Genomic DNA, 12,979 nt, shown 5'->3' on the forward strand with positions numbered 1-12,979 from the left:
TGTCAGCTCATTCAATTTTAAATTTCAAACAATTTTAATTTGTATATCACATGTTGAGGTGCATCAAAGGTGTGGTATCCAACAAAAATAATGATGTTGACCTAAATAAAATAACATTTGGAATGATGATTAAATGATGATTAACTTCAACTTGAAACAGGAGAGAGAGAGGCAGAGAGGAAAATAAATTTTGGGAAGGAATTCCAGAATGTGGGAATTTGACAATAGAAGTCACAGCCATCAATGGTAAAGGTAACTAATTTCTTCTAGGTACTGTGAAATGGTTTGTTTTGCATTCAACCAGATAAAATCATGTTACAGACCTCACCTAGCCACGTTTTGGCACTGACAAAGTTACAAAAGGCTAGGATGAGAGGAATACAGCTACGTTTTTAGTATTTGTTTTAAAGACACAGTGTGGACAGGCCCTGCAGCCCATGCTGACCAACCATCACCTGTACACTCGTGCTATATTACACCATTTTCACATCCTACACACTAGGGGACAATTTTACAGAATACAAACCTGCATGTCTTTGGAGTGCGGGAGGAAACCAGAACAGCCAGATAAACCCCACACAGCCACGGAGAGAATGTGCAAACTCTGCGCAGACAGCACCTGTAGTCAGGATCAAATACAGGTCTCTGGTGCTGTAATACTACTGCTGTGCACTGTGCCGCCCTGTAACTTGGAAGGTACTGGGGCAGATGGAGATTACAGAGATACAAAGTGCAAGACAATAGAGAGATTTGAACAAAGGGATGAAAGGTTTAAGATGGAGGGTCTTGTGAGGGCGTGATACATATTAGAACATAGTGGTGGGATGGTTAAAGCTTCAAGGACTCAATTTGAATCGTTAAGGCCAAAGGAAAAAAATATGTGGATAAGAATTCAGGAATTTGATTTTTCTGAGGATGTGACCAAAAAGGTCGATGAAGGCAGAGTCGCTAATGTTGTATACATGGATTTTAATAAGGCATTTGGAATTGACAAGGTTCCACATGGTAGGCTGCTCTGGAAGGTTAGATCCCATGGTATTCAAAGAGAGATAGTTCAATAGAGAGATTCAATAAAGAATGGTAGGGCTCTGGGGAGTGTTGCAAAGCAAAGGTATCTAGGAGTACACGCACACAGTTCATTGAAAGTGTCATCACAGGTAGATAGGCTGGGCAAAAAGGCTTTTGGCACACTAGCCTTCATCAGACAGAGCGTTGAGTATAGAAGTTGGGAGATCATGTTGCACAGTTGGATAAGACATTGGTGAGGCTGCTTTTTAAAGCATTGTGTTCAGTTTTGGGCACCATGTTATCGGAAAGATGTTGTCAACCTGGAAAGAGTACTGAGAAGATTTATTAGGATGTTGCCAGGACTCAAGGACCTGAGCTACAGGGAGAGGTTGAGCAGACTAGGAGTCTATTCCTCAGAGCACAGGAGGATTTGGGGTGATCTATGTCTTTGTACAAAATCATGAGAGGATTAGATCGAGTGCATGCACTGTCTCTTGCCCAGAGTGGGGGAATTGAGAACCAGAGGAGAGTTTAAGGTGAGGGGGGAAAGATTTCAAAGGAACTTGAGGGATAACTTTTTCACGCAAAATGTGGTAGATGTATGGAACGAGCTGCCGATGGAGGTAGTTGAGGCAGGCACTATCGCAACGTTTAAAAAATATTTAGAGAGGTAAATGTATAGGACAAGTTTAGAGGGATATGGGCCAAATGCAGGCAGGTCAGACTGGTGTAGATTTTGGCTGGTGTGGGCAAGTTGGGACGAAGGACATGTTTCCACGCTATAAGACTATGACTCTATGAAAATGGAGAATGAGGCAGTTTCAAACATTCAGAGACCCAGGTTCAACCCCGACCTTAGGTGCTGCCTGTGCAGGAGTTTGCACACTCTCCCTGTGACCATGTGGGTTTCCTCCGGGTAATCTGGTTTCCTCCCACATCCCAAAGACGTGCGGGTTTGTAGATTAATTGGTCCTCTGAATATTGTCCCTAGTGTGTTGGGAGTGAATGCAAACGCCGGATAACATAGAATTAAAGTGAATGGGTGAGCGATGGTCATCGTAGACTTGATGGAATGAAGGGCTTGATCATATGCTGTATCTCAATCTCTCCCTATAGCTAAACTAAACTAAACACAGAATAGACATGAAGGACAGAAAGATTGTGATGGTGGGAACACAGACAAATGCACACTTCAGCAATAAAATAAATACTTTAACAATTGGGAGGAAAATAATATGGAGGAGTGTGGCATGCTTTAAAACTGGCCGGATTATCCCCTAGAGCTACCCCTTTCTTGTTGTCAGCATCGATCAATTTAGCCACCAATCGAATGGACTGTGCTCACGATAATCTCAGCTAAGAATCACAATGTATTCAGCGCCTCTTTGGAACTGGCAGCTTTGTCCATGTCAAGCCAGGCCTTGTGAAAATAGAAGGCAAGATGCTTCACAAGGAAGTTTGGCCTTTTCATCAGCATAGGCAGCAGCCTGGGCATTGTGCGTTGAGCACTCAGGAACCTTCAATGTCTTACAGCGTACGATGCATCCGATACAAGGTTAGAAACTTCATTAAATATTGACCGTTTAATGATTTTAATTTGTTCACATACACCATTCACATAAAAGTCACAGAGAATGTGTTGTTGTAGGCAACCCTTACTGGAGAATCTGTCCTAATCATCCTCCTTCATGTTCTCACTGCTCTTGATTTCCTCTGTGATTTTGGGTGCCGTGCATCATACATTAAATGCACAATAGTGCTCATGCGATGAAGCATTGTAACAAGCCCTGGGCCATTTTAATTGGCACTGCGTTCAGTACAACAGGCCTGTGCTGAAAAGAGAGAGAGAGGGGGAGAGAGAGAGGGGGAGAGAGAGAGGGGGAGAGAGAGCGGGGGGGGGGAGAGGAGGGAGGGAAGGAGAGAGCAGGGAGGGGGTGGAGTAGAGAGGCGAGGGGGGCCTGAGAGGGGGAGAGAGGGGAGGGGGAGCGAGAGAGGGAGGGAGGGGGGAGTGAAGAGGGAGGGGGAGAGAGGAGGGAGGAGAGGGGAGGGGGAGAGAGAGGGAGGGGGGGAGAGGGGGAGAGGGGTGAGGGAGAGAGGGAGGGGGAGAGAGGGAGGAGGGGAGAGAGGAGAGGGGGAGAGAGGGAGGGGGAGAGAGGAGAGGGGGAGAGACGAGGCGAGGAGAGGGGAGAGAGTGAGGGAGAGAGAGAGCGGTGAGAGAGAGACGAGAGAGAGAGGAGAGAGGAGAGAGAGGAGAGGAATGAGGGGAGAGATGAGAGAGAGAGAGATGAGAGAGAGAGAGAGAGAGAGAGAGAGAGAGAGAGAGAGAGAGAGAGAGAGAGAGAGAGAGAGAGAGAGAGAGAGAGAGAGAGAGAGAGAGAGAGAGAGAGAGAGAGAGAGAGAGAGTAAAAGTGTAAACATAATGGGATAGAGAAAGAGAGAGAGAGAACAAGAAAGAGAATACAACATTGATAAAGAGATTAAGAGGTTGACAAATGGAGAGACAGAGAGAGATGGAGGGTTTGAAAGAGGAAGAAACATTGAGAGTGACAGAGGCAGAGAAATAGATACACAGCGAAGCAGAGAAATTGAGGCAGAGAGGGAGAGAATGCGAAATATGTACATTTTTGGGATAATGAGAAAGGGAGAATTAGAGAGAAAGACATAGAAAGTGTAAAAGACAGGGACAGAAATAGTGAGGAGAGCTGCAGAGAAACAGAAGGCTAGAAAAAGAGAGAGAAATTAAGAACGAGTCAGAGAAACACATGTAGAGAGAGGCAGAAACAAAGAAAAGTGAAGAGACAGAAATGAAGGAAGAGAAAGACAAATGGAGAGGAGGGTCAGAGGGAGTGAAAATTGGGTAATTAGTGTGAGAAGAAGAATGAGAAAGAAAGAGAGATAGAAAGATAAGGTAAATAAAGATCATACATTATTTAATGCTATTAAAGGAGCAAAATGCATCAAAGTGCTTTCCAGTAACACTATCAGGCAAAATAACTGATGCTGCGTCAAAGCAGTAGAGAAGATAGGTGTGAAAGGTTGGTGTAACGGAGGAGTGAGAAACAGAGAGGATTAGAAGGAAATTGTAGGCGTTAGGATGGAATGGCAATTGTAGGCGTCTATGTAGCTGCAGGCACAGTCAGCAATGCTGGAATGAAGCAGGATAAAATGAGAGGTGAAAGAGCGGAGATATGAAGAAAATATGAAAGAGAAAGAGATAGATCAGATAAACGCACAACCTTTTGCCCACAGTAGGGGAATTAAGAACCAGATGTAACCACCCTTTATATGTGCTTGAAATAGTTGTCTTCCTACACTGCAGGAGGTCCTCGCCGAGGAGCTGTGGGTTGCAATTGTAGTAAATATTTAAAGACAAAAATCCACAGGCTGGAGCATCTGTCTGCAATCATTTTAGAGGAAGGTTAAAAATGAGTAAAAAGTATTACCCGAATGATTTTTGCAAGGGTAGCAAATGTACAGTCAATATTTACAGCCAGTGGATCTCTTTCTATCCAGGGCAATGCTGGCAAGTAAGTAAATCAGTAAAGAACTGCAAGTTTTACAACATCCACCCCAAAGCAAACACGCAGAGTGAAGTTTACTTTAGACTTTAGACTGCATCAAAGCAGGCCCTTCGGCTCACCGAGAGATCGATCACCCCCATACACTAGCACTATCCTACACACTGGGGACAATTTTTACAAATTTACCAAGGTCAATTTACCTACAAACCTGTACGTCAAAAAAATAGTGCTGGAAGACTCAGTGGGTCAGGCAGCATCTGCACAGTGAATAGATAGACAACGTATCAGGTCGGGACCCTACTTCGGATTGATTGTAGTGTTGGAGGGGGGGGGGGGGGGGAAGAACGCTGGCAAAGAGATAGAGGTGGAGCGGGACAAAGTCTGGCAAGTGATAGGTGGATACAGGTGAAGCATGTATTGGCAGATGGGTGGAGTAAGTGACAAAGGCTAGAGATGGAAAGGAGACCAAAGGGTGTCAGATTAGGAGAGAAGAGGTGGAGTAAAGTGTAAAGCTAGATGGTGGGATATAGTTGGAAATGGGCAGTGAGGGGAGGGGAGGGGCCAGGGGGGTTGTGGGGTGAAGGAGCAAGATGGTGGGAGAAATGGCTACACAATAAGGGGGCAATTGAAAGAGAGTGGGGCAGCAGGGACACTACTTAAAAATCGGTGAATACAGTGTTCATACCGTTGGGTTGCAAGAAGGGTCCCAACGCAAAACGTCGTCTGTCTATATCCTCCACAAAAGCTGCCTGACCCGCTGAGTTCCACCAAGGCATGGTTTTGATCAAGATTCCAGCATCTATAGTTCCTTATATCTCCAAGAACCTGTCCACTTGCCTACCTCATCCCTGAACCATTAAAGCATGTTCCCACCTCATCTCTGAACCATCCCACCATGTTCCCACCTCATCCTCGAGCCAAAGACAGACACAAAACGCTGGAGTAACTCAGCGGGACAGGCAGTATCTCTGGAGAGAAGGAATGGGTGACGTTTCGGGTCGAGACCCTTCAGACTGGTTAGGGACTAGGGAAATGAGAGATACAGACGGTGATGTGGAGAGATAAAGAACAATGAATGAAAGATATGCAAAAAATGGAATGATGATAAAGGAAACAGGCCATTGTTAGCTGTTTGTTGAGTGAAAATGAGAAGCTAATGCGACTTGGGTCTGGGAGGGATAGAGAGAGAAAGAATGCCGGGGCTACCTGAAGTTAGAGAAATCAATATTCATACCGTTGGGTTGTAAGCTACCCAAGCGAAATATGACATGCTGTTCCTCCAATTACGTTTTTACTCACTCTGGCAATGGAGGAGACCTAAGATATCCTACCATGTGCCACCAGCATCTGCCCTCGCCTCAGGAGGTGAACATGAGTCGCTCAACAACTGCTGCAAGAACATTGTACCCATTTAGCACTTGAATGTTTTCTATTTAGCACCTCTCGCCATATTGACATACTGATAATCAGTAATTAGAACCAAAATTGCATCCTAAATCCAAACTGTCTTACAGCTGGATACACAAGAGACTGTCGATGCTGGGACCTGAAGTAAAGAAAAAACAAACAGCTAGAAGAACCCAAAGATAGACAGAACATGCCTGAGTAACTCAGCGGGTCAGGCAGCATCTCTGGAGAAAAAAGTTGCGTGACACTTCGGGACGGCACCCTTCTGCAGACTGGATGGTGCAGGAACTGAAGAAGGGTCTTGGCACAATACATCAACCATCCTTTTTTCTCCAGGGATGCTGCCTGACCTGCTGAGTTACTCCAGCACTTTGTATTCATCTTTGGTATAAACCAGCATCTGCAGTTCCTTGTTTCCACATATTCTGGGAACTCAGCAAGTCAGGCAGCATCTGTGGGTGGGGGGGGGGGGGGGGGGGGGGGGGGGGGGGGGGCAATGAATGGTCAGCATTTTGAATCAATGAGTTGAAATGCAGACCATCTCTTTGGTTGTTTTGTTTAGGACTGAAAACAAAGTGTAGAATATTATGTTTAGAGGATACAATTTACATTTCTATGGTACTGCAGCAAATAACAATTTCATTGTTCCGTTTCAAGACATACGACAATAAAACACTATTGCCTCACTTGTCTATGCTATTTTTTTATTGCAAAGTTCTTTTGTTTTTCCAGTGCCTTGATTTTTGCAGGCCATTTTCCATAAAATGTTAGTGTAACAATTGTTCTAGTGTGTTTGTCTGTGCCTGAGATGCTGCTGCAAGCAAGACATTTGATGACATCTGAACCTCACCGTAATTGTGCAAATTAAAATAAACTTGTTTAATTGACCTCTGTAAAATTGCCCTTATGGTGTATGGAATGGATGAGAAAGTGGGATACCATAGAATTAGAGTGAAATGGTGATCAATGGTCAGCATGCACTCTGTGCGCAAAAAGGCCTGCTTCCAAGCTGTACCTCTAAACTAATCCGCAAACCCACTGGTCTTTGGGATGTGGGATGAAACCAGTGCCCCCGTAGGAAACCAATGGGATCACAGGGAGAACACACACACACACACACACACACACACACACACACACACACACACACACACACACACACACACACACACACACACACACACACACGAACACGCACACACACTCACACACACACACACACACACACAGACATCACCCGAGGTCGGGGTTGAACCTGTGTCTCTGGCACCAGGAGGCAATGAATGATGATAAAGGTGGCACGGTGAGTGCGTACTTACCCACGGGAGACATCTCCGGCACTGTGGCGTGGTAAGGCTCATCGGAAAATTCTGGCGCGTTGTCATTAATATCCTGAACCTTGATAATGAACTCGGACGGGGGTTCCAGGGGGTTATCTGTCTCTCGGTCGAGGGCCTGTGCAGTGAGCGTGTACTCAGCTTTCTCCTCCCGGTCAAGTCTCTTCATGGCATGGATGTCTCCCGTCAAGTCATTGATCATGAAGATTGTCCCCGCTCCCTCTCCCGACAGGATATACTTTATATTCCTATTCGCTGGGTCAAGATCCGTATGTAGCTGGGAAGGGAAATGCAGAAGAATAGTGAACAAGGTCAATATTTTCTCAATACCGTTTTATTCAGTCTGAAGAAGGCTCCCGACTCAAAACATCACCTAGTTTATTTTATTTTATTGTCCCGTGTACCGAAGTACAATGAAAAGCTTTTCTTGTGTGCTATCCAGTCATGGAAAGGCAATACATGATTATAATCGACCCATCCACAATGCTATCCATGTACTCCAGAGATGCTACCTGACCTGTTGATTTAAGGGCCTGTCCCACTATACGAGGTAATTCAAGAGCTCTCACGAGTTTAAAAAAAATCAAACTCGTGGTAATTACGTAGAATGTACATAGCGGCTACGTCGGAGCTCATGGATGTTTCGTAGCGGCTCATTATGCTAACGGCAGATACTCAGGAAACGCGGTAACTCGTGAATTTTGTTCAGCACTGTGAAAAATGTCCACGAGAGACCTATGAACGGCTATTACCGTAATTCTCCGATTTTGAATCAGGGGAATCTCGGGAGAACTCTTGAATTACCTCGTACAGCATTTACTCCAGCGTTTTGTGTCCTTTTATGTAAATCAGCATCTGCAGTTACTAGTTTCTATCCTTCCTTATGACAATTAATTTAGTTTAGTTTAGAAATACAGTGTGGAATCAGGCCCTATGGCCCACCGAGACCGTGCCGAGACACAAGAGACTGCAGATGCTGGAATTTTGACCAAAAAACAAACTGCTCGAGGAAACCAGCATTAATCAACAGAAACAAGACAGGGAGTGTTTAGAAGAAAGGTCTCTTTGCAAAACATTGCCTGTTCATTTCACTCTTCTAAGTTAGTCTTCAAAGGTTTCAAAGGTCTTTTATTGTCACGTAGCAATTAAGGTACAGTGATAGGTGCATTACCATACAGCCAAATGAAAAAAAGGCACCAAGACACACAACTACATAAAAGTTAACATAAACATCCACCACAGCAGATTCCCCACATTCCTCACTCTGATGGAAGGCAAAAAAGTCCAATCTTCTTCCTCTTTATTCTCCCATGGTCGCAGCAGTTGAACCATCAGTCGGGGCGATCGATGCTCCCGCAGCCGGTGGTCGACATCCCCGCATCGGGGCAATTAAAATTCCCGCGTTGGGGCGGTCAAAACTCCCGAGGCTTGGAGTTCCTGAAGTTGGTCTCTGACCAGAGACCGTGAGCTCCGTGATGTTAAGTCTGCAAGCACCGACGGTTGGAGCTCCAAGGTCGATCCCTAGCAAAGGGATCGCGAGCTCCGTGATGTTAAAGTTCCGTAGGCTCCTGTGGTGGAGCTCTCAAAATCAGCCTCCAGCAAAGGTCGGCAACCCCTTGATGTTAGGCTGCAGTGCGGACGGAGATAGGATACGGAAAAAAATTCCATCTCAGTTGAGATAAGAGATTTGAAAAGGTTTTCCCCACCATCCCCCCCATCCCCATCTCCCACCAACCCCCCTCCTACCTCCACATAAAACAAGTTAAAGAACACTAAACATACATTTAACACATACAATTAAAACACAAAGAAGGAAAAGACAGACAGACGGTTGGCGAGGCAGTCATTGCTGGCGCCACCCGGTTTCCAATTATACTAGTCCCATCTGCTGGTATGTGGTCTACATCCCTCCATTTCCTACTTGTCCATGTGTCACTTGTCCTACATTACTGTAACTGCCTCCTCCACCACCCTTGGCAGCGTGTTCCAGGCACCCACCACTCACTGTGTAAAATAATTCAACCTTGCACATCTTTAAATGTTGCCCCTTTAAAGTTATACCCTCTAGTCTTTGACATTTCCACCCTGGGATAAAGATTCTGACTACACTGTCTATGTCTCTCATAATGTTATAGCCTTCTATCAGGCAATCCCTCAGTGTTCCACACTGCAGAAAGCAATGCAAATGTATCCAATCTAATCCAAGCAGCATCTGGTGAACCTCTGCTGTACTTTCTTCAAAGCTTCCACATCCTTCCTGTAATGGAATAACCCGAACAAAAATCCAAACGCGGCCAAACCAAAGATTTATATAACCGCACCATTATTTCCCTTCTTTTATACTTTTTCCACGCACAGAATATGCCATGCACTTGTTTGTTTTATTTATGGACATTGAGGATCTGGGCACTGCTGACTGGTGCAGGATTTATTGGCCATCCTAAATTACTGTTAGGCGCTCCCCCCCCCCTGGTGAATGCTATGTACTTACCTTTCTCTGTTTCTCTCCCGAGTACAGGCCTCGTGGCTGTGAGTCTGGAATCAAGGGGTTAAAGGCTCCTGTACCCGATTGGCCAAGCTGCATCAGGTGACGGGTGACTCATCTGAAGCTTAAATACCAGAGTTTCCCAGGATTCTCTCTCTTCTTCGTAGACCCTGACTTGTGAGCAGCCTGCTGGTGTGAGCTGAGGAAGGCCTGGCCACATGGCATAGAACTTTGTGTACTTTCACCATTACTTGTTAACAAATATTGAATTGGGACGGATAAGGGCTGACCTTAGTGTTTTCGTGTATTTTGTTTCAGGGTTATATCTCTTTAGGCAGGTTTTAGAGTCTCTGGTTCGACGGTCCATTACGTGGCTGGCTGCAGCACTGTTTAATTGTTTGTCAGTCCATCCATATCCCTGACTGGGTTGTTTAAATCAGGTTTGGGTTTTGTGTTCCATTGAATAATTAAAAGATTTTTGAACTTGAACCTGGTTTTTGAATTATGTTACACCTGCATTTGGGAGTCGTAACAAAATGGGTGCTCGTCCTAAGCTGTGAGGACCCTAGACGTTTTTGGGGGTTTTTTTTGGTAGGCTTCTGGTGACTGAGGAAGTCTGTGTGTGTGAGGGAATGTTATCTTCCCTGTTTGTGGTAGCATTTGTGCCCAGAGTTTAGCTGGTGGTTTGGTGCTACATTTGATATGGAATTTAAGGTGCAAGACTTTGTTGAGGCTCCTAGTCGGGAATTGTTTGATAGATGTACGAAGGGGCATTTGATTTTGCTGGCAGAGAACTATGATGTGCCTATTGACAAGCATTCAAAGAAACAGTCCATTAAATCGATGTTGTGGGCTGCGTTGTTGGAGGGTGGGGTTTTGCCTGGCTGTGCAGACAGTCCCCCACCTTCTGTTCAGCCTGGTCAGGACATGGAGGCAGTCATTAGGTTGAAGGAGTTAGAGCTGGCAATGGCTGAGGAGGAAACCAAGAGGGCAGAGATTAGGCTGCGGGAGAAGGAATTGGATGCCTCCCGGGTTTCTTCTAGGGAACGGGAGTTTGATATGAGCAAGAACATCTGCCTGGTTCCCCCGTTTAGTGAGAAGGATGTGGACAAGTTTTTCACAGTGTTTGAATGGGTGGCTTTGTCCTTGAAGTGGCCTAGAGACGTGTGGACCTTGCTATTGCAGTGTGTCCTTGTGGGTAAAGCACGGGAGGTGTACTCGTCTTTGTCTGTTGAAAGCAGTCTGGATTATGAGTGTGTGAAGTCTACAGTATTAAGGGCTTATGAATTAGTTCCAGAGGCGTACCGGCAGAAATTCCGGCACTTTAGGAAGTTTGATAGTCAGACTTATGTGGAGTTTGCTAGAGAGAAGGAGGCACTTTTTGACAGGTGGTGCGCTTCTCAAGGAGTGAAGGATATTGGGCAACTGCGGGCCTTGATGATTATGGAAGACTTTAAGAACTGTCTCCCTGAGAGGGTTACTACTTACCTTAATGAGCAGAAGGTGAATGAGGTGTCTAAGGCAGATGAGTATGTATTGACTCATAAAACTGATTTTGTTGGGCGATCCTATAGTTTTGGTGCACGGCCGGTTGATCGTGGTGGTGTCGCCGGTGGCAGTGTCAAAGTTGTTTCTGTGCCTGCAAATGGCAGCACGTTGATACAGGGGGAGGTCCGAGCTGATAAGGTTGACGGAAATTTGAGGACTAAGGAAGGTCCTGTGTGCTACTATTGTAGAGGGAGAGGGCACATGTTAAAGTCGTGTCCCGTTCTGAAGCAGAAAAATGCAAAGCCTGTGGCTTTGGTGGGAACACAGAAGGCACCTGTCGTACCTGAGGTGCCTGAGTCTGATGAGTGTAGGAATTATTCTGCGTTCAAGATTCAAGAAGTTTATTGCCATGTCAACAAGTTGATAGGAATGTGTCTTGGTTCGCTCTCAGACAGATACAATACAGTACAATACAACCACAATACATCATGAATGGTTTTGTTTCTCTGGAGGATGGGGGTGATAGAGTTCCAGTATCCATCTTGCGTGATACTGGTGCTACTCAGTCCTTTATATTGGATAGTGTACTGCCGTTTTCTGGGGAATCATCGGTTGGGTCAAGTGTCCCAGTGGTAGGATTCGGGATGGATGACATGGTAGTGCCTTTGCATACCGTGAGTCTCGAGTCCGAGTTGGTTTCAGGCCGGGTGACTGTTGGGTTACGGCCGTGTTTTCCCGTTGAGGGAGTTTCTGTGATTTTGGGGAATGACTTGGCAGGAGGTAGAGTTTTAGTTACTCCTGAGGTGACGGCTGTTCCGATGGTGCAGAGTCCTGATAGATTGGCTATGCAGCATCCGAGGGTCTTCGCAGCTTGTGCTGTCATGAGGGCTATGGCTAAGAGCCAGGCGAAGTTTGAGGATGTAGTGGACCTGAGTGAGGGCATTTTTGGGGATCAGGATGATAGATCCTGTGTTGTGAAGGGTGTTTCTACATCTCAAGATGGGGTAGTGTCTGGAAATGGGCCGGTGTCGCTGTCACATGACCGGCTGGTTGAGGAGCAAAAGAGTGATCCAGGTTTATCTGATCTGTTCGACTGCGCGGTGCCTGAGGGGGATATGGATTCCACAGCAAAGGGGTATTTTCTAAGGGAGGGCTTACTGATGCGAAAGTGGTCTCCCTTGGATATATCTGGGCATGATGATTGGAGCGTGGTTGATCAGATTGTGATACCTCGTCGGTATAGGGACGAGATACTCTGTTTGGCTCATGATGGTCCTCTGGGTGGACATTTGGGGGTCAATAAGACGTATGACCGTATCTTACGGAATTTTTTTGGGCCAGGGTTGAAAAAGGACGTGAAACAGCAGTGCAGGTGTTGTCACATTTGCCAGGTGGCAGGAAAGCCGAACCAATCGATTGTTCCTGCGCCTTTATATCCAATCCCTGTGGTCGGTGAGCCGTTTGAGCGGATTCTAGTTGATTGTGTGGGTCCTCTACCTCGGACAAGGGTGGGCAATAAGTTTTTATTGACAATTATGTGTGCATCTACCCGCTTTCCGGAGGTGGTCCCTTTGCGTAGAATTACTGCCCCTACCATTGTGAAGTCTCTCACTAAGTTTTTTTCGTTGTTCGGTTTGCCCAAGGTTGTGCCGAGTGACCAAGGTTCCAACTTCATGTCGAAGGTTTTTGGTCGGGTAATGAAGTTGTTAGATATTAAGCATTGTTACTCCAGT

At 45.7% G+C, this 12,979-nt stretch overlaps 1 protein-coding gene across 1 annotated transcript in view; it reads right to left on the reverse strand.

Annotated features, from left to right (window-relative positions):
- Positions 1 to 12,979, reverse strand: part of LOC116982590 (cadherin-8-like) — a 201,581-nt gene that overhangs the window by 120,196 nt on the left and 68,406 nt on the right. Inside the window, exon 3 of the mRNA XM_033035865.1 lies at positions 7,256 to 7,550. Within this exon, the coding sequence (XP_032891756.1) occupies positions 7,256 to 7,550 (295 nt within the window). The remainder of the gene's footprint in view (positions 1 to 7,255; positions 7,551 to 12,979) is intronic.

Source organism: Amblyraja radiata, chromosome 17 (genome assembly GCF_010909765.2).
Source record: "Amblyraja radiata isolate CabotCenter1 chromosome 17, sAmbRad1.1.pri, whole genome shotgun sequence".
Lineage (NCBI taxonomy): Eukaryota > Metazoa > Chordata > Chondrichthyes > Rajiformes > Rajidae > Amblyraja > Amblyraja radiata.